The 20,708-nt window shown below is 34.0% G+C and overlaps 2 protein-coding genes and 1 long non-coding RNA gene across 3 annotated transcripts; 2 read left to right on the top strand and 1 right to left on the bottom strand.

Moving 5' to 3' along the window:
• Positions 1 to 7,928: 7,928 nt before the first annotated feature.
• LOC123675793 lies at positions 7,929 to 9,575 on the top strand. The gene is made up of 2 exons (XR_006746811.1): positions 7,929 to 9,111; positions 9,204 to 9,575. It is a non-coding gene; the product is annotated as an uncharacterized LOC123675793 (long non-coding RNA).
• Positions 9,576 to 10,359: 784 nt separating this feature from the next.
• On the top strand, positions 10,360 to 13,319 carry LOC123676435 (ctenidin-1). The gene is made up of 2 exons (XM_045612312.1): positions 10,360 to 10,513; positions 12,674 to 13,319. The coding sequence occupies exons 1-2, from the start codon at positions 10,496 to 10,498 to the stop codon at positions 13,163 to 13,165; spliced, it is 510 nt and encodes a 169-aa protein (XP_045468268.1). The 5' UTR covers positions 10,360 to 10,495; the 3' UTR covers positions 13,166 to 13,319.
• Positions 13,320 to 15,679: 2,360 nt separating this feature from the next.
• LOC123675695 (54S ribosomal protein L12, mitochondrial-like) lies at positions 15,680 to 16,347 on the bottom strand. Its single transcript, XM_045611155.1, has one exon. It carries the CDS (start codon positions 16,283 to 16,285, stop codon positions 15,719 to 15,721), a length of 567 nt encoding a protein of 188 aa, XP_045467111.1. The 5' UTR covers positions 16,286 to 16,347; the 3' UTR covers positions 15,680 to 15,718.
• Between the last annotated feature and the right edge of the window lie 4,361 nt (positions 16,348 to 20,708).

Genomic DNA, 20,708 nt, shown 5'->3' on the forward strand with positions numbered 1-20,708 from the left:
TCTTCTAGAAACACAATTTCCTCATTAGTATTGCTTACTTAACAGCAAAATAACCCACTTCTCGTTACACAAGACTCAGTTTCTCCTATGTTCAGTTGATTCACATGGATCCGATGTTCCCACTGGAAACAATGAATGATTTTGTTCACTGTAAAACTGTACTTTTACCATTTCACGCATATTTGCCCATTATTACCGGGGTTTCCGATATGGGCATGAACTCTTTTGCTGAAGAATCCAACCGTGTAAATCAATTTGATATTCATTTCCATATTCGGAAAGATTAAAAAGAATTATTAGATTATTCATACTCATGTTTGGAAAATAATCTCTTGATTATTATCATTGTTTTGTTATATGTTTTCCTTTTTTTGGAATAATAGATAGGAGGAGTTTAATTGAATTGCGTTGACAAAATTAAAGAGATAATGATTTTACAAATAATTGACAATTACTTTCATAGCAAGTAAGAATAAGTAGAATTTCATTAGATTAACAGATTATGTTAATATATACGGGGCATTTTTAAATTAAAAGTGAACCTTGAAGGAGGTGTTAGCATCACTCATTTGCTGTCGATTCGGTCATATTTATTGATAACCGAAAATCAACAGTTTCCGAGATATTTTTTTCTTATGTTTTTAAAAAAATTTCTCACCTTTCTTCATTTTTCGTAAATTTTTTCTACGTTGACCAAGTTTGATTTGAATTTTGGATTATTTTCATCACAGAAGGATACGATATGTATGAAAAAAGCAAAACTATGTTGTATTAGATGTTGAATAAGAATTAGTTTGATTCAGAAGTTGGAATATGAAGAAAAAAAATTATTAAACTAGCCAAATTCCTACTTCATTTCCCTGAAAAGTTTTCTAGTTTTGTTTCAGCAGATTTTGATTTGAAAGGGGAAAGAAGCAAAGGAAGGAAAGTAATGAATTAAATTTTTTTTATTGCAATTCAACTCAAATTTTCAGTAGAAAATGTATTCATGAATTATGTTCGAAATGACTTCCATCATTCCTTATTCAAGCACATGCTCTCTTTCTTATTTCTTCAATTGTTACTTTCCGCCGGAAATTTATTTTCAATATCTCGTGGACAGTTGATTTCTGGTCATCATTAAATAGGGCTCAAACGACAGCAAATGAGCCATAATAACACGAATTCCAAGATATTATTATTACGATAATAAACCTTCAAAATTGATTAAGAATTATTAAAACTATTTCCCTTAAAAATAAAAAATCCATTGTAACACAGCATTAATCCTTAAAGTTTGAAAACACGATCCATACATTTTTAAGGGAAATATATTAAATAAAAAAAATTAGAAAATAACATAAAATTCATAGTCTTTTCAGTTTCACTGCATGTTCTTGAGATTTTGCAAAATTTTTTAGTTTCTAGGACCGATTAGTCCTCGAATAAACTTAGTGAACTCAAAATTCAGGCATCAAATGGAAAGCATTTCGTTAAGCTATGATACAAAAAAATTGAGTTAGTGTTGTATAAATGTGAATGTGGAATATTTCATTGATATTCTACCTGAAGGGTTATAACTCAAAATGAATTTCCCATGTCAAGCAGTGATCTAGGTGCTGATAATATTCTGAGAGCAGTGAGAGCACATTACTCATCTATGTTCTATTTTTCAATTTTCATGATAAATCAATTTCTTTTTTGGTAGTGATTATCTTCATTAGAAATATTTCGAGTTAAAAAATTAATAAAAACTTTCTAATACATCTCCACAATCAAACTGGTTTGGCCTTCTTTCCATATTCCGACTCATCTGAATATACCCTTGATCTCCACAAAATTTCTTAGAAAACGTTAATATTGAAATTGTTGCAGATTATTTGACATTGGGGCTTCAACCTATCGAAATAAATAATGTAAATAATGTTTTCTAGATATTTATTTTCAAAAACCTGATTGAAACCCGTTCGCGAGACTTTTGGGTTATCCTATCTAATAACTTCTCATTTTACCGAAGATGGTTAGTCGTTTAGAATGTTTAAATTAATGCGAGGAATATGTGCGAGAAAGTTTTGATGCATCTTTTTGCTAGTAAATAATAATAGATTTCCTTTCAAGTGTGAGATGTTCCGGTAGTAAAAGTTATCGACTAAAATGTCAATACATTAATTAGCATTTCATATTTCATTAATCACACAGCACGCTTTAATTGTTGATTCAATTGAATCTTTTATGCACGAAAATATCTTAGACTACTGATGATAAATCAAAAGACAAAAGATCAATTGTCCGTTCTATACGAATAAGAATATAACAGGAATGTAATATCATGAACTACCGCCCAACTTTTGTAATGACGTGGAGGTCGAGTAATACATTATTTGAAACTTGTCCCCCTAGTACCTCTGTAATTTTTTCGAAATTATCGAAAAATTAAATACTTAACGTTGTGTTAAATAAAAACTGAAAATTCGATGTCGAAATTTGTTTCCATTATATACATAATTTGTTGTTGATTATGTATATGAAAGAACAATGGCGTACCCAAGGGGAGGATAAGGGGGATATATCCCCTAGAAGGAATATTCATTATATTTAACAACTTTATATATCACAATCTTATTATGAGTGAGCAAAATTCTTTGGAAAAATTCTTCAAAAGAAGGAAAATTTGAAATTTTTTTTCTTAATCCCCCCCAAGGATTATGTCTGGGTACGCTACTGTGAAAGAAATGAAACAAAGTTTTCAATTTGTTGTTAAGCAGTGAGTTGAACATGGAATTTCTCGAAAGTGGAAAAAACAATATCGAAAAAAAATACAGAGATATAAAAGACACCAAAGAACTTTCAAATGAATCCTATGCCATTAAAAATAATAGGGAGTAGTTGACCACAAGGGGGTGAAGTTTTAGATATCAATTTTGTATCAAAACTGGACTCTCTGAGAACACATATTGGGTTAACTGATCAAATCAACAAGGCATCGTCGATTCCGAACGTTAGTTGGAGTTGTTTACAGAAAAATAAACAGGATTTTTTCTGCGTTGGCATGTGATAATGGATAAACATGGATTCATCACTACACTCATAAATCAAAGACACCGTCAGATGAGTGAAAGCCTAAAAAAGTTATATTCAGTTTTGTTACACTAGTATCTCCAGAGGAAATCTTCTACACTGAAGTTCAATTCATATTGATACTAATTTCATCAAATTTGGAGTATTTTAAAGCGAAATATTGAGATCCAGGGAAAAACCTTGTAATGGGTATGGATTTCAAATAAAAATTGGACTAGAAACAAACATTGGGTTGTCCGAAATTTTTTATCACACGCACATTTCAGGGGGGTTTTGGTTTTCATCATTTTCAATTTCAAGAAAAAAGGTCATAATCTTCTGCCTCTTTATTTCTATGATATAGGATGAAATAGAATATGGGAAACGTAGTGAATGCTCATCGTATTCTATTCAAAATTTATCAGTATTTTAGTTTCGTAATATTGATAAACGGTGAGCATTCAATAAGTGAATATAAAGTGTACCTGTACCTACTATGTCACGATTGGTCTTCTGTTCTCAGACATAAATATTTGAGAGTCAAACATAATGAAGTAGGTAATCAGAACATTGTAGAAAAAAAAATATGGGAAGTTTGAAGTTGAGGAGGTTATTGGGACATATTAACGATAGAAAATGATTGTAGGGAATTCCCAAAAAGTTGATGGTCATGATTGAGAGCCTAAAACAGCAAGACTATCGGAAGGATGAACATCAAGGAGATGTTGACGAGACAAGATTTCAACTGAGATATAAATAGTTCTGGGAGCAGTAGTGATAGTACCTATACATTCGAGAGGGGGAGGAACAATCGTGAAAAATTAATTCCTTTCTATTTTTCTCACCAAAATAAAATAGGAAGAGCACTTCTATACCTCAATCATTTTTTAAACTTTTGCTCTTGTGCAATTTCAATTGTTTGTTTCATTGTCATAAAAATGAAGAATCTCATGATTACATTGTTTAGTAAATGATGTATTTAACCATTTTACATATAGGATTAACAAACAGAATAATTGAATGATCTGAAAATAAAATGAAATAAGTAAAATAATTTTCATACGATATTCTTCTTTAATTCCCTATGGTTGTGAATTGCAGCATGAGGCGTTAAATTATCATTCAACATATAAATGCAGATATATTCATCACTCAATAGAAATACAAAATTTCGAAGACCGTATTTACGGAACCCCTTGTTGGATTCGGCTATTAACGAACTTCACTGCGGCATTTGAGATACGACCCTATCCTGAAAATTTCAAGTTTCTGTTTTTTCGTTCGCAAGTTATCATTCGTCCTCAACCTCATCGTTTGAGAACTTTTCCGGTCATAATTCTAAAATTACAAACTTTGTGACGAAATGAGATGGAGTAATATGTTCTTTCAAAAAGCATTTATATAGGGAAACAAGAGCTTTTACTCACTTGTTCAACAACTCAACAAGTAATAGCTTTCCGAGATAATGGACATAATTACTATGTCGAATCTTCTCAGAAAATGTAACTTTTCAAATGATCAAAAAGTCACACAGACATCTTATCTAGTATTTCTTACATAACCTTTAATTGTAGAAGTACTTACCTAAATAGAAGCTCATGCCTCTTCGAACTAGCAACTAGCTAGAAGGTTACTATAATATGTTGAGAGCGAATTGTGTAAATTGTAGAATAGGTATCTATTTATATCGATCAATTTTTGAATGAGTCATTTTATAGATCCCAATGCACGAAATTCATCCATATTCTATTCATCTCCATTTGGAGGCTTCTGTTTGATACGTCGTGCATTATTCATCTTCTCAAGATTATATACATATATTCATATCTACCTAATAATCAGATGCATTGAAACCTATAAAGCGTTTTTTTCCATAAATTAATAATTGTTCTTTCAAAATTAAAATGAACTCTTTATAATCCTGCATCTAATTCTATATGCCGAAAAGAATATCTGATGAAGGCAGTTTTTCTGTAAGAAGATTTCAACTTTGTTTGGGTCTCAATGAAATTGAAGAAAAGGGGATTATATAACTATGATTGATTTGACATTATCATTCTCATTATTTAATCTTTTAAAATATTCCAATGAATAAATGACGATGTTGTAAAATATGAGTTTTTTATGCAAATTTGCAAATCCCAAAAATCCAATTTTTTCTAAGATCTCACTCTATCGAAATAAATTCTGAAAATAAATATTATCTGATCGTCTAAGGCGACAGTTAGAGCTATTCATTCGAAATTCATAGTCAGCATTTGGAACATTCGGAAAAACAACTATAATCTTCTCATCGAAATCTGCACAATTCTTGTTTCGGTAGTTATGAGTGAGAAAAATATGGGAAAATCACTGAGGTATAAGTCAGGAGCTATTGAGCGCTTGTTCATTTATGGCGTAATTGGTGCATGAATGAACGATGGCTCAAAAGCTCTCGACTTCACGTCAGTGATATTCCCTTGAGTTTTCTATGGTTTTGACGATGCTATTAACATGAAATTTAGCACGAGCTTGAAATAATTTTCGCGTTCGAAGTTATCGTGTTTACGGACGGCTGGCCGTACATAGGGACATAATCGAATCAGTTAGTTGAAACTTAAAATTTAAGACCTCCCCTGGCTTAAAATTCGAAAAGTTGATATTGAGAGGAAATGATAGAGCGATTCTCGGAGCTATCTGTTCGGAGAAGGAGCCCTCAAAAAACATGCGTTAAAGTCAAGAGATTTGGCACCCAATTTGAGTTCGTATTCATTCAATGTTTTCACGAAATTTCGAATGTAGATTTTTAATTCAATAACACGGTTCTTAAAACTTTTTTCTTGGTGATTTGATCGACCAAATCATTTCACTTCATTTTTGACACTTTCATAGTAAGAGTAAGAACAATTTTGTTGGCGAAAGGAAAAACCAAGTACATCAAATATTGAGTGCATGATTGAAATGTATGATTTTTCCCCTTTCGAAAGACGTAGTTTTATTATATCGGTATCAAATGATGAAAGAAGGACATTATCCATTCAAATTTTTGTATATTTTGGATAAAATCGATCTTTTTATTGAAATTCACAAATAAAAAAAAATCGACTCCACACGAGAATTCTTCTTATATCTTTCATTCCTTCGAACCATCCTGCAAATAACTGAAAAAATTCAAAACGAATAGGTCCGTTCTTCGAAAGATATTCTGTGGAAGAGTAGGTTCAGATAAAAAAAAACTTGATTTGTTTTTTTTGTGTAAGCTACATTCCTGAATTATCTCATGAATCACATTTTTGATTAACTTCATATATTATACACAAAATTTCAGTAGAATTTGAAGGATTGAAAAAATTATCTGCCAATAATACGATACTGCACCTGATTTTCACATTCCAGTTCCATCAGATGGTTATTTTTGTAACTATACTATACACGATAACTTCCGTCTGAAGTTATCGTGTATAAAGACATACAGAATCCTTTGAGACCACTCCCGACTCAAAATTCGAAAAATATAGACTTTGTTGAAACAGTAATATATTCGGAGAACAGGATTCAACTACAAACTACATAATATGAATCTAGTCAGTTATACAAATTGTCAAGCAACATTTCCAACCATTAGCGTATTGTTGGAATACTCTGTATAAATATAGATGAATTCTCACTGACAAAGATTTGAGGTCAATCCAATGGGATGAATTTTTGGACCTGATGAGGTGGTTTATTCCGTTACATTGCTAAAATAATTCTGAATATTCATTGGATTTCTATAAAAAAAAGAAGAAAGAGTATCGTTAATTATGCACAAGGATTTCACATTTTCAGATTAATGGGATCAAATTATTCAAAATCCATAACTCGGAAGCTGCTAGCAAGGATGATTACGTACCTACCACCTCGCCTACCTCTAGAAAAGCCTAATATAGCTTATAGATTTTTAAGCCCTTGAAAAAATTTTTTTTTATTTGATCATTCAAACTGTTGCAGTGAACATTTCATATCGGGGCAAAGTAATAGAAATTTATGCTGGAAAATACCTGACTTTTGTACAAGATGTGGCAACAGAATAATTTCGCAGTTTTTATTATGAAGGAACATTCATTATTTATAAGAATATCGGACTGGCAGAAATCTAGGTTAAGAGTCATATTTGTCTACCGTTGCTCTTAGTTAGAGCGTTATCATTCTGATATTGACGCTGTTAACACAAAAGAAAAATTGTCAAATTTGTCCCCTTGGAATCATTTCTGATCTCGATTTTATGTGAGAAGACAAAGGAATATACAACACTTGAAAGCCACACCTGACCTTTTTGCTTGTATGGAATTTCATACAAAAAGTTTTTTTTATTTTCGTGAAAACCTGGATGGAGGTTTGGAGTCTAGAAAAAATTAAATGCAGAAAGCTCTTCCTTCATGATTTAGGGCCGATATGATATATAAATTCCATATATCGAAAGGAAAAAACTGAACCTTTCAAGAATGAATGTAATAATTTATATGTTTTTTTTTGTTTCCAAAAGTAAATGGTTTCAAAAACCGATAAATGACATTGTGTAAAAATATAACGTCATCCTACGATTACGCTTTAATGGCATGTTACTTTGCAGATCAATTGAGAAATTGCAATAATTGCAATTTATGATAGAAGAAGTTGAGAATTGTAATAAAAAAGAACAGGAAGTTTTGACTTCAGAATTGCATTCAGAAGACAGAAAAATGTTTGAAAGTTCATTCGAAATTTTATGAAAAATTACCTGAATACGAATTTGAACAAGCTGGCTCAAGGCAGTGCTTTGTTCATTTTTAAATTAAATTGGGGGTTTTCCAATAAGACGTTTCATTTTGAATAGCTCTTTATGTAGGCAGCTGTCACTTTTGAAGTTGTCATCTAATAAGAACTAGGTACTTCTTTACTAAAACAACCTTCTTGGCTGGCAATAGTGAAATTGCTGAAAAAATTTGGGTAAGCTGTTGGGACAAGTTAGTGATGTGAAGAATCGAAACCGTGTACGCAGGTCAAGAACAACCGAAGTGATGACCAAAACCCAGATTTGTCAATTACTTGTCGATTTTCGAAATTAGGCATATCACAAATGACATTACACCGTATTTTGCATCAAAACATATGTCTTCGAAGTTCAGTTAACACAATAACTCAAACGGGTATGGATCACCAGAAACGTCGTATCTTCGGTGATCGGGTCCTTGAAATGCACCAAAATGATTTTCATCGAAAAATCATCTTCAGTGATGAGGCCCATTTTCACGTCGAAGGCTACGTCAATAGGCATAATTATCGAATTTGGAGCTTGGAAATCTCTGTGAATGATTGTTGAAAAGCCTCTCCATCCTCAAGGTGTCACTGTTTGCTATGGTTTTTGGGCTGGTGTTGTGATTGGGGCTTTACTTATTCGAAAATAAGGCTGGTTCAAATGATTGAATTAAAGAGTTATGATTAATGATTTTATTAGCCAGAATTAGAAGATATTGATCAAGAACGATGTTCATTTTCAACAAGACGGCAATACGTGCCACACAAGCAACAAAAATAGCAATTTTGCAAAAAAAGTTTCCTGGTCGTATTATTTGTTGGAGAGCTGACCACAATTGGCCATCAAGGTCTTGTCATTTAACACCTTTAGACTTTTTTCCTTGAGGTCACGTGAAAGATAACGTCTATGCCAATACTCCACAATCTGATAAAGGAAACTCTTGCTCAGGCAAAACTATGGTTTGATGCGAACAAACTGAAGGAACATAGATAAGACTCAGCATTTTCTAATCGAAATCCGACCTACACAAAGAACCAGCCTTAAGCTACTAGGAGTGACAATTGAGCCTGATCTTAAGTTCACATGCCATATAGAAGATATGAAGAGGAAGCTGTCCAGATCAATATTTACTGTGAGGAGAACTCAACAACTTGCCGGCCAGCTATCTGCAAAGAAAGCATACTTCAGCTACTTTCACAGTATAACCTCCTATTGCATCATTTTTTGGGGTGATAGTCCACATGCTGTGAAGATATTTATTAAGCAAAAAAAGGCCATTAGAGCATTGTGTGGTACAGGACGTCTGGATAGCTGGAGAGGTTTGTTCGTTAGGGAGTCTATACTAACGTTACCATCTCTCCTGATCCTGGCCTGTGTACTCTTTGTTCATGATAACCTAGATACTTTTCAGAGGAACAACTTTCATCATGACTACTCTACCAGACACGCCAACAACCTTGCCCTTCAACATCATAGGGTAGGATCTTCCCAGCTGACCATCAATCATACAGGCCTGAAGGTTTATAATAAGTTACCCCTAGGTTTCAGGCAACTAACAAGAAGAACCCTGAAAAGCCATTTGAAGAAATATCTACTGGAGAAGGCCTATACTACTCCATGAATGAATATTTTCTGAATCTGTGATTTATCTGTTTTTTTGTTTGCTATTTATGTTATTGATGTTTTTATATTGTTTCTACATTAGATGTTGACTCCCCATGTACTTTTGATGGGTTAAAATAATCTTCCATGTATTTATTAGGAGGATGAATAAATAAATAAATAAATAAATAAATAAAGGCCTTAAAGATGGAATTCGTGGAGTTATCGAGGACATACAGCAAATGAGCACATTGAGCATTGAAAATTTTAAGTTTTTTTCTTATTTGGCATTTGGCTTGTCATGAATAAACATTCATTGATTTTTCTTAAAATGTATTCTTTTTTAATATCAAAATGAAACCTCTCATTGGAAAATCCTTCATATTTGATTTTCGACCTAGTGTAAACAATTTTGTGTAAAAATCAATTCTGAATCAAATTCAGGTAACATTTTGGGGGAAATTTTTTCTTATAATTTCTCTCAACAATATCGATGAATCTTTTTTACCCTAATTCAGAAGGTGATACTTTTAGTTCAAATCTTTCAGTGTTTTTGTATGGTCTAAGTATTTTTCACAAAGAGAGTTAGTTAATACAGAAAGTGCAGTAAAATATTCCGTTGAATATATTGATAGAACAGAAAAAAATTTATTTTCACCGTAGAACAGTTTAACTCTTATGGGGAATTTCTGTTAGCTAGAAGTATCTTTCGATATCGATATCTAACCGAGTATTCACTAATACCACCATCAATCACATCAATCAATGCCCGATGTATTGAAGACATTCGATTTCTGTGTGCCATATTCTCAGCATTAGAACGGCATGAACTATAAGTTGCAAGTAACACTCTTGACCGTCACTTTTTATTCTAATGAAAAAGCCATTCTTCAAAGTGACCTTATTTCTGACCGTTGTCGAAATTCGGTAACTCATTGCCTTCGAGCGAATAACGTTGGAATACAGAGCTATATGTGTGAAAGTAAAGATGCCATCATCATCCTCTGAAGAAGAGTATTCCCACCCTCCCTCATTACTATAAAACACTCCGATCATCTGTCAGAAGGCACAGTCACCATCTGACCAGTCAACACAAGCATCATGAACAGATTTTCCGTGGTAAGTGGTGTCAAAAATATCTACAGGGTGATTTGTGCTAACCGCGAGTTCTCAAAGTGTCAACAATACGCTTCCTGGAGTAACCCTCAATTTTGTGATTTCTTTTAGTGATTTTTCAACAGCATGTGACCCTTCAACTGAAGAGCAATAACGTTCTAGACGGGATAAAAAAAATCGAAAAAAAATTGTAAAAATATTTTTGTCAATTTGAAGACTTCAATATCCGGTAAAATTCTGCATTCATTCAGATTTTTGCTTTTATTTTTCAAAATTCATTCTTTCATTTTTTGAACGATATTTTCCTACTGATACATTCTAAAAATATTTCCAAAAACGATTTTTTATCATATTCATTTCCTATTTGCAATCAGTATAATGTTCAACTGGATGTTGACCTCTTAGTTGTTGCTGAAAGTTTAAGGCTAAACCGTGTCACGAAATATACTTATGCTATTGTCTCTTATATCATTTCACGATCAATTTCTCATAATATAATCCATTCAAGTCCAAGTTCAATGTTCATTATTATTTGCACTTTCGTCACAAGGTATTTTACTATTCGTAATCGTTTCATAAAATGGTGTTTGTTGGTACCACAAAAATTTCTAAAACTGCTAAAATCCAAAGGAAATCAATATTTTGTCATGAACGATTGGTTATAAAATTGAAAAAAAAAATAATAATTCTGTGGTGATAAAATGTATCTCTCTCGACTAATTCTCCGCGAAAATTCTCCTGAAAATTCTCATACATTAAAAATCCTCAAAAAAATATGTTCAATCAATATTTTCACATGTAATTAGGAACTCCTCTATAATTTCACACTAGGTGTTCGCAATTCCGCAATCGCAAATTTCTCAACGGTAATTTTGTTATGCATCTAAAACAATTTTCTCTGCTTCTTCGGCAAACAATATGCTGAAAAATCCGTAAAACAAACACTTTCTCTTCTATTGCAACTAGGAAGTTTCTAACTGGGTAACCCAGGTGATAATTATGTTATTCGGTAAGACCACTTGAGGGTGCTCATCATGTGTACCAACCCAACACTTTCATTCTGCAAACATTGCTGTTCTGTTATTATCCATGCGCTATTATTGATTGAATTTAATAATTCGAAAGAAAACGTAATGAAAATAAAAAAAATTGGTTTTTCCTTATTTTTGATTCCATTCGGAAGTTTGAATCTCTGGTAAATATTTAATCCGAGAAGGAGTCAATATTTGTCCATAAATATTGATTCTTCCAACGTTTATTTACCGAGGCAGCTATCATGCGTGTTAATATTTAATCACACTAAACGTTTTCACAAATGAGCATTCTTGATCAGTTATCATAATAGTTATGATTCGTAACGTTTTAATTACACGTTGAATCTATTCATATTTAATGGATTTGGGAATTTCCTGAAACCTTTTCCTCAATTATCAAAACAGAAACAACACAAATGTATTAGTCCGATTCTTCTACTGAATTAATTTGGAAAGTGTTCGAATTGGAGCTATGAATAATAGCAATAAAGAAATGAAAATTAATTTCAATTTCTCAGTTACCGTGTCACGTGATATGTCACCCAATTTATAGCATCCTGTCTGCAGATCGTTTCATGTTTTTTGCTTCGTTAGTCTACTCAAGTTTTCCTTATGTAACCCAACTGGCGGCAATATAGAAAATCTCTGAGATGATTAAGATCTTGAGAAATATTCTTGAGATGGTACTTTCTATGATATTGCCTAAGATGAGGTATTGGTCAGCGGATTAACGAAACACGAGTTCAGCTTTTTGACTGCGCGCAATCTATAATAATTAGGTTAGGTAATTAATAGTCTATAATCATCAATTTAATTGAGCGTGGTATCGACATGAACTTTGTTATGGAAATTAGTTTCATTTACAGGAAGTTCAGCAAATAATTAGCGTAGGAATAAGAGACAAAAAATTATTAGATCAGATATTTTGGCGACATTTCATCAATTCATTTTATAATTCAATTGATTAACATTATATTAATCTTCATCATTATAACAATGAATATTTTTTGCCAAATTGTTTTTTCGTTTTGTTTAATTCCTTAATGTCTTAAAGAGAGTCATTCTGAAAGTTCCTGCAGTATAGCGGCCTATATTGAAGCAAGTTTCTTCATGGCGTTATTTTTTCCAGGCCCTAGCTTTCGCCCTGACGGCTGTAGTAGTAGCTGAGCCCCCATCCGGGTACAGTTACAACAGGCCATCCGGTGGCGGTGGATTCGGGGGTGGTCTAGGAGGCGGTCTCAGCGGAGGCGGTGGCTACACTGCCGTATCCTCCGGATACCAAACTAGTGAAGGAGCCTCAGTAGACCCAGCTTTGTTGGAACAAGTTAGACAAATCCTCCTCAAGGAAGAACAGAACTCCCAGTCTGTTGGAGGTGGCATCGGAGGTGGTAGCGGAGGTGGAATCAGCAGCTCTTACGGAGCCCCATCCCAGCAATACGGAGTACCTTCCTCTTCATACGGTGTCCCAAGCTACAATACCAGAGTAGTAGGCATCGATCTTGAGGGTATCAAACAAGCCATCCAGGTAGCTCAATACAACCAAATCTCTCAAGCTCCTGGCTTCTCAGGATACCCAAGTGGACCATCAAGACCATCCGGTTCCTATGGAGCCCCCTACTAAGCTCTAGGAGCTACAGAACTGAAGTCAGTTAAGAATAACATCTTCATCCATTACACGGGTCATGATGCATGAAATGATGCATTCCAATCATTTTATTTTTGTATAAAGCTTTTCGTAGGTTATGTTTTGTAAAAAAAATACATTTGTCACCGTATATTGTCTTTCATTTATTCAATGAAGATGGAATTTTACCCTCATAACTACCTATACAGTTTTCCAATATTGGAATGATACAGTTTAAAATGGTTATATTGGTAAAAATGTATTCATTTGTGACATTACATTGTGCCATTAGCCAGCTTATGCCATTCAATCATGGAAAGATACACGCTTCTATAACGTTTGAAAATTGTTAAATTGTTTATCGACTTTCACTTGTGAATAATAAGGGAATCTAAGATGAATTTTCTTTACACGATACAAGGTTACCAGCACCAACTACTATGCCGTACTTGGTACAATACGATTGATATTGAGTCGAATACTTGAATAATGCGTCGTCGATTATTTTTAAATATCCTTAGTATTCACAAACGAGCAACGATTAAACAATTTAATGATTTCCAAACTTTGTTAAAGGGTATATCTTTCCATGATTGAATTATACATATAAAATACTGAATATAAATTACATACGGAATGTTAAAACTAATACAAAGTTTGAAATTGTATCATTCTCATTGGATAACCGTTTATGCTATTCATATCTTTAATAGGTTTGACAAACAAAAATGAGGCGAAATTCAAGATGTAGGTACAAAAATTCTGATAATAAACCAATATGATCAAAAATTCTTCTTTCGAGGGAACGATATTCGTTTGAACTTCATTATTAGTTCAGGGAACTTCCTAGTGATTCGAAAATTGCCAGAAGCAGAACAATATTAAGTGACTCAATTTTTTTTGTATTCAAAGAATTTCGCTTATGGACTTTTTTATAATACTAACCTAGGTCCAATTCGGACCATGAATTCGAATTTTACTCGTTATTCATTTTTCCGGTTCATCTCTAACAATTTATTTCTCATACAACAATACATTTAAAATATTTTTAGAATTTTAGTATCGTAATTGAATAATAGGCAATGCAATGTATCTAATAATATTATAATTATATCAGTAAAAATTGAGATACCTACTCTACGATAAGAAATGGGAACATTAATATTATTATTTCACTGAATTGGGGTCGTTACGGCTCTGTTAGCCTGCCGGGAACTGCGACCAAATAGATCTTTTGTTCTTAACCCTACATACATACAAACCCAGACCCAGGGAGGCCGTCGATGCTGTTAATGAAGCCGAAGACATCCTTAGGAACCTTAGCTATTACTTCGTGAGTATCCAGAACTGACTTTCCCATGTGAGTGATTCTTAGGCCTGTCAGCTCCAGGCATTTGCACACTATGTGTTCGGCTGTTTCTACCTCCTTTCCACAGAGTCTGCAGATGTCATCAGCTAACTAAGCCATGCGGTACAAAAGGTATTTGCACCGACAGTGTCCTGTCAGCAGACCCACCATTACCCGAAGCTCAGCTCGTGGTAGCTTCAGGAGCTATCTGGTCGGTGAAAGCACCACAAATTTATTTTCCTGAGCAAGACCCGGGGGTTTTCTCCCATTGTAGTACCGCTGTCTTGTATTGATATTTTCCAAGCCCACAGAAGGGCTCAGGACCAACAGGTGACAACCTTGATGCTCTTCTTGCAAGTTCATCGGCTTTTTCATTTCCTTCAATACCACAATGCCCCGGTACCCATAATTGAGTTACTTTATTGCCTCTGGCCAGTTGCTTCATGGCATTAAGTCACTTCCATGTCAGTGAAGATCCCTGACTATATGATTCCAGGGCTCAGTGTGGCCTGGCTGTTCATAGTGATTTGAATACGCACCCCTTTGAGGTTTTTTTTTGAGACACTCTTGGGTGCAAGTGTAGACAGCTAGTGTCCCGGTTTGTAGGATAGAGGGATCAAGAAAAGGGATAGTTCACCATAATGTAAAATTGGCAGTGTTTTTTCTGATGATTCGGAATCTCTACGTTTCATGTTATAGGGAGAAAAACCAAATCATTGCACAAACTTGCAGCTTTTAATTTTTGAGAGGTCATTTCCCCAACAGAACGCTCTATCATATTGTCATAATGTGTAATTTTCGAATTTTAATCCGGAAATAGTCTCAAAATGATGAGACTTGTGGCGGCTTCTCATAAAGCCCACAAAGCAACAATAATAAAAAACAGCACTCAGTGGCCTAGAGGCTAAGACTGTGTTCTCACTCACCGAGATGCAACAAGGTCCCGGGTTCGAGTCCCGGCGGTTCCCGATAATAATAAATTCCCCAAGCGTCTGTGACACGGCACACACAATTATACCAAAGTCACACTGATGAGTCCGGTGTGTGTGCCAGGGACGAAACGCATAAGTAGGTATACGTGAAATCCTACAGACTTAAAATCGCCATAAATACGATTACTCTCCAACGGAAAAAAGAGGAACATATCAGGAAAGGTTAGGATCTCGAATCTTATATTTCCTACATAAATCTTATACAAAAGCTTAGTCTATTTGAACAACACCACCAACTTTTCCTATCGCTTCTTTCAATTTATCAGCTTCATTTTTAGAAATGTCAGCCTTAACAACTGCTGGTGCAGACTCAACAAACTTTTTAGCCTGTACCAAGTTCATACCTTCCATAATTCCTTTCATTTCCTTAATAAGGGCTACTTTTTGTTTTTCTTCAAATTTCATTAGTTTAACTCTAAAACTGGATTTTGCTTTTAGTGGTACATCATCATGATCCTCAGTGGGGGCTGCTGCAGGACCTGCTTCCTGTACTGCACTTATATCTGAGAGGTTCAAGCGTTTCTTGAGGAGGTCACTCAGCTCGCTTACCTCTAGAAGGTTCAATTTTGAAATATCATTAAATAATCTTTCAATTTTTTCAGACACAGGCTTATCTACATTTGATGGGGGAGGTATGGTTAAATTTTCAATAGCGGGTGATGCAGCTGTGCTAGATGGTGCTGTGGAGTAATTTTGTCCTAATACTCTGAGAGATGATGAACTGAGAGAAGTGCTTCTTCTGGCACATTGGTGTAGACAAAATCTTACAGACTGCATTTTTTTTAATAGATTTATAAAATCTAATAGGATATCACACTTTAGCGTAATTTACTTCAATTTGAGGTCGAGATTGAGTTCATTAAGGGGCAAAATCCGAACAGGGGTTCCGTAAATACGTTTGTTTGAAATTTTGATTTCCCTATAATTCAAACTAGTCAAACTACCAATTCAATGGTGATGAAAATTTACATTTGGAGGTAGAATGGACATTTTGTATCCCTTAGCAAATATTCATCTTGGTCGCGTTAGTCGAACCAGTGAAAAACGGAGATAGATATTATAAGGACTTTGTGGTCTCCAAGACTGCATGAATGGAAGAACTCTCAAAAGTTTCTGAGATCAGACCTTTTCTTGATTTTTTTCAAATTCGACCCCTCTCTTTTTACTTTCAAGCATGACTGATATATTGAGTTGGATAATAATTCTTGAGATCGATAGTTGCCATTTGAGATATGCAATAAATCGCTTGATTTTCTTGGATTCTATCAGTTAAATTACCATATTCCGATATGAAATATACCTTCTGAAATAAGTTTTTATGAAGGCAATAAATAACAGTGTGCACTCGCCGACCCGATGAGAATCAATCGAAATTACCCATAACTTTCAACGGCGTAATGAGAGAGATATTCGAATACCAAATATAAAATAATTTCACTTTTGAGGTAAAGGAAGAAGACGTACAGTTCTCTCGTTGCATTCCGGTATTTAATGAGGTTAATCGAGTGCGCTTGAGGACTCTTTCGGCTTTATTCTTGGATCTCTGCTCATGTACTGCACATACATTATTCAGTTTGGAATTGTTTCGTCTCGCAATTAAGCTTTTCTTCGAGCGTAATTATAAAATGTATTCGTTGTCGATGTTATCTCTGAAAGAAGTGTGGAATTGTGATTCACCAGGCTGAATACTGAGCGATTGTATGGGAATGTTTTTGATTGATGAATGTTGGAGAAATTAGTGCAATGACGAAATTCATGGTTTCTTAGGTACCGGGTTTTTCACCATAATTTGACCCCCCCTTTAACTTTGTTAATAAAAGAGGTACAAAAAAATGTTTTCCACAAAAGTTTCACGAAATTCACTAGTGTTTTTTGAAATGATTCCACAAAACGAAATATACAGGGTGGGCAACATATTAATTGCAACTTCATTTTTTCAAATGGAACACCCTGTATATTTTCTATATTTACTAGTTTTTTCTCCTGACTTTGAATATATAACATATGTTTGATCTATCTCTCTTATTCTGAGTACCACAGAGTTTGAAATTTCAAGAACAACCTGGCATGCTGAGTAATCAGTTTTTAAGTGGTAGGCTGCGATAACTCAAAATGCCCAAACATATGTTAAATATTTGAAATCATGGGAAAAAGAGCTAGTCAAATATAGAAAAATATACAGGGTGTTCCATTTGAAAAAATTAAGTTGCAATCAATATGTTGCCCACCCTGTATATATTTCGTTTGTGAAGTAATTTTAAAAAACGCTAGTCGATTTTTTTAATAATAAAGTTAAAAGAGGGGGGGGTCAAATTATGGTGAAAAACCCGGTTCACTTGAATATCAAGACAAGAATTACACTTGAATAGTTCTTGGATATACAAACGAAAATCAAAGCTTCCTCAGATAATTAAAAAAAAATGTATAAACATAAGCTCGGAAAGTCTTTGTTTTCGAGATACAGGTTGTTGAAGTTATTTTTTAGTTTTTTTCTCATAGCATCTTCACTTTATCAGATATTCAACTAGAATTCAGCATAAATTTTCTAATTTGGAGTTCATATCATGTGATAGGTCAATTTCGATTGCAGGAGAGTGATCTACAGGGTGTCCGCTTTTTTCTTCCAGAACTTTTTTGGTGGACCACTGATAGTGTACAAATTATAAAAAAAAACTATAGTACCTAATAGTTTTGCCGTATCTGTCATCAGTCGAGAGAAAATTTCAATTAATTGTCTGTAAATCACCAGGAAATTCCTAATTTTCATAAAAATACAGTGAGTAAGCTGTGATGAATTAATCAATGATAACTTTTCGACTTGGTGCTTACTTGTCCAATCAGTAGCAATGATTCATCAAGATTCGATCAACTCGTACAATCAAAACCAGAACCATAGGAAATTCAAAAAGAATATTGGAAAACAGAAATCTAATATTTCAGTGACAACAGATCCGACTGAGTTGGCATTTTGTGTGTATATATGGAAGGGCAGTTTCAACCTTCGTGCAAAATTTTGTGCTAATACTTGCGTCAGAACAAGCAGAATATGGAAAAGGACGAAAAAATACTATAGTCCCGGTGTTAGCTCGACCGTTGGTTCGGTCCAGCGGGGTCAGGTAGTGACTACATCTCCAGTCTCGGCTGAAATATTGCGATAAAAAATTTGAACCATGGTGATTAGAAAAGCACAAGAGGACCAAGGTACTTTCGGATTTCTATATAAGCTCTTTCTTTTTCCTGTATATGACATTGTGTTGAAAGTAGAAACGTTGATTTGTTTTTATGGCATGTCACTTTTCTGATTAATTAAGTAATTGTATTTCACAATGATTGCACTTCAGGGCCACATATTTCGGGAACTAAGAAACCAGGAAGTTTAGACTTCAGAAGATAGGACCGAGTTGAAATTTTGCCTGCATACACTATAGAATATTCTAATATTTCAAGCTTCGTACATAATTTCGTTTTAATAGTTTCCTCAGAACCATAGTATGTTTTCCTCATTTCTCATTATGAATTAGTAATGTTTGTGCAATTTCATGTACCTTTATGCGATGCTCGTTACTCTTTTATAGTTAATTTTTTTATAGCAGACTTTATGATCAGTTTTAGGATGAAAATTATTTTTGGTCTGCTATTTCGAAATTTTCGCTTGCCTTTCAAAGTTAAGTTTGCCTTCTCTAAGTTCACAGATTATTGTAACTGCCTTTACTTCTACAATTTGATGAAACATTTATGGGTATTCGGGTTAGGGTTAGAGCATAGAGCTTTTTCTAATACATACTAATATAAGGTATTTTATAGTTGCAAGACTGTGGAGGGGTGATTTTTATTGTTACAAACATTGGTAATGTATTTCATTTGCTGTTTCAGAATGTGAATCAACAAAGTATTGCGAAATTTCTATTTCTTTAAATTTCCTCCAATACAATTTTTTTTAGATTCATCAAGGAATTTTAATTCAAATCTAGTAGCTTTGTCCTTTTGTAAACCAATCACGTTGCAAACATGTAATACCTTCGTAGTGATACATAATACATAATAAAACCTCATAAGAAAAGCCGACACAGGACGATTATGACCAGATTGCCACTTTCCTCGAAGAACCTGAGGAATATCTAATACCATTTGAAAATTATAAGCTTCTTCCGACCCGAGTTCACTTTTACAATCGTGTAAAGCGTAGCAAAGCTCGCACGTAGACGATTCTCCAATTATGGGATTTCTATTTATCGGTCAGCAGAGTGCAAAGTCACAAGAGGAGAAAGGAACCGTGAAGTGGGTCGAAGATGCTTCCGGCATGGACATTATCAGGAGCTGACTCTGTTTATGGAAAGATCTAAGGATTTGATGAGATGGAGATGATAATATAACAGTCCACTCAATAAGTCTCGGGCCTAACCAGTAAGAACACAATTTTTCTTGAAAGTTCGACATTATTCATCCACATAATCACAATCAAGTGTGATACATGCATTCCAACGGTCCAGGCCCCTTCTGTAGGAATATTAGTCTTTGCTTTCAAAATAGCCTTCAACGTCAACAATTATTACTTCTTAATTTAAGCAAGATTTCTATTTTTTGTGGAGTAGGTATTCTTTTGAGGTTTTCATAAAAATAAGAAGTCATTGGGGGGACCAGATCTTGATAATGAGCGGAGGGGCACCAGTAGTTGAAAGATTAATTTGTTCAATTGGTCAATGATTTTCGTAGACTTGTCAAAAATCATTGTTTTGGCGAAAGAATTTTTTCATTTCGCATTTGAGGACGTTTTTTCTTAATTTCTCTACTTAATCGATCATCTAACGTTATGGTTTACGTTGATGGTTTTACCTTTGTCAAGATACCATACATTTCCCAAAATACAAATGCCATAATCTTGCCAGCTGATTTCTGATTTAGATCTGGTCGCTTCAGACAGATTTTTCCGTCTACTTCTCACTCAACTGAATCGATGATGAATCCATGTTTCCACTGTCATATATCGATGATGTGAAAAATCCTTGTTTACAAATGTTATACGTACCTATATGTTCATATTGGGTGTAAAAAGATTCTGTACCTACTTGTTCAAGTTCTTTTGCAAAAAAGGTAAGCCTTGTTCATTCACAATTCAGAAATTCATAGGACCTCAATATTTCACGTTCTACTAGTCCGATATTCATGAAATTCAATAAGGATATTGGGTAGAAATTTTAGC

This window comes from Harmonia axyridis, chromosome 3, assembly GCF_914767665.1.
Source record: "Harmonia axyridis chromosome 3, icHarAxyr1.1, whole genome shotgun sequence".
NCBI lineage: Eukaryota > Metazoa > Arthropoda > Insecta > Coleoptera > Coccinellidae > Harmonia > Harmonia axyridis.

Coding starts and splice junctions, on each gene's coding strand:
- LOC123675695 (XM_045611155.1), bottom strand. CDS start 16,285: ATGCAGTCTGTAAGATTTTGTCTACACCAATGTGCCAGAAGAAGCACT.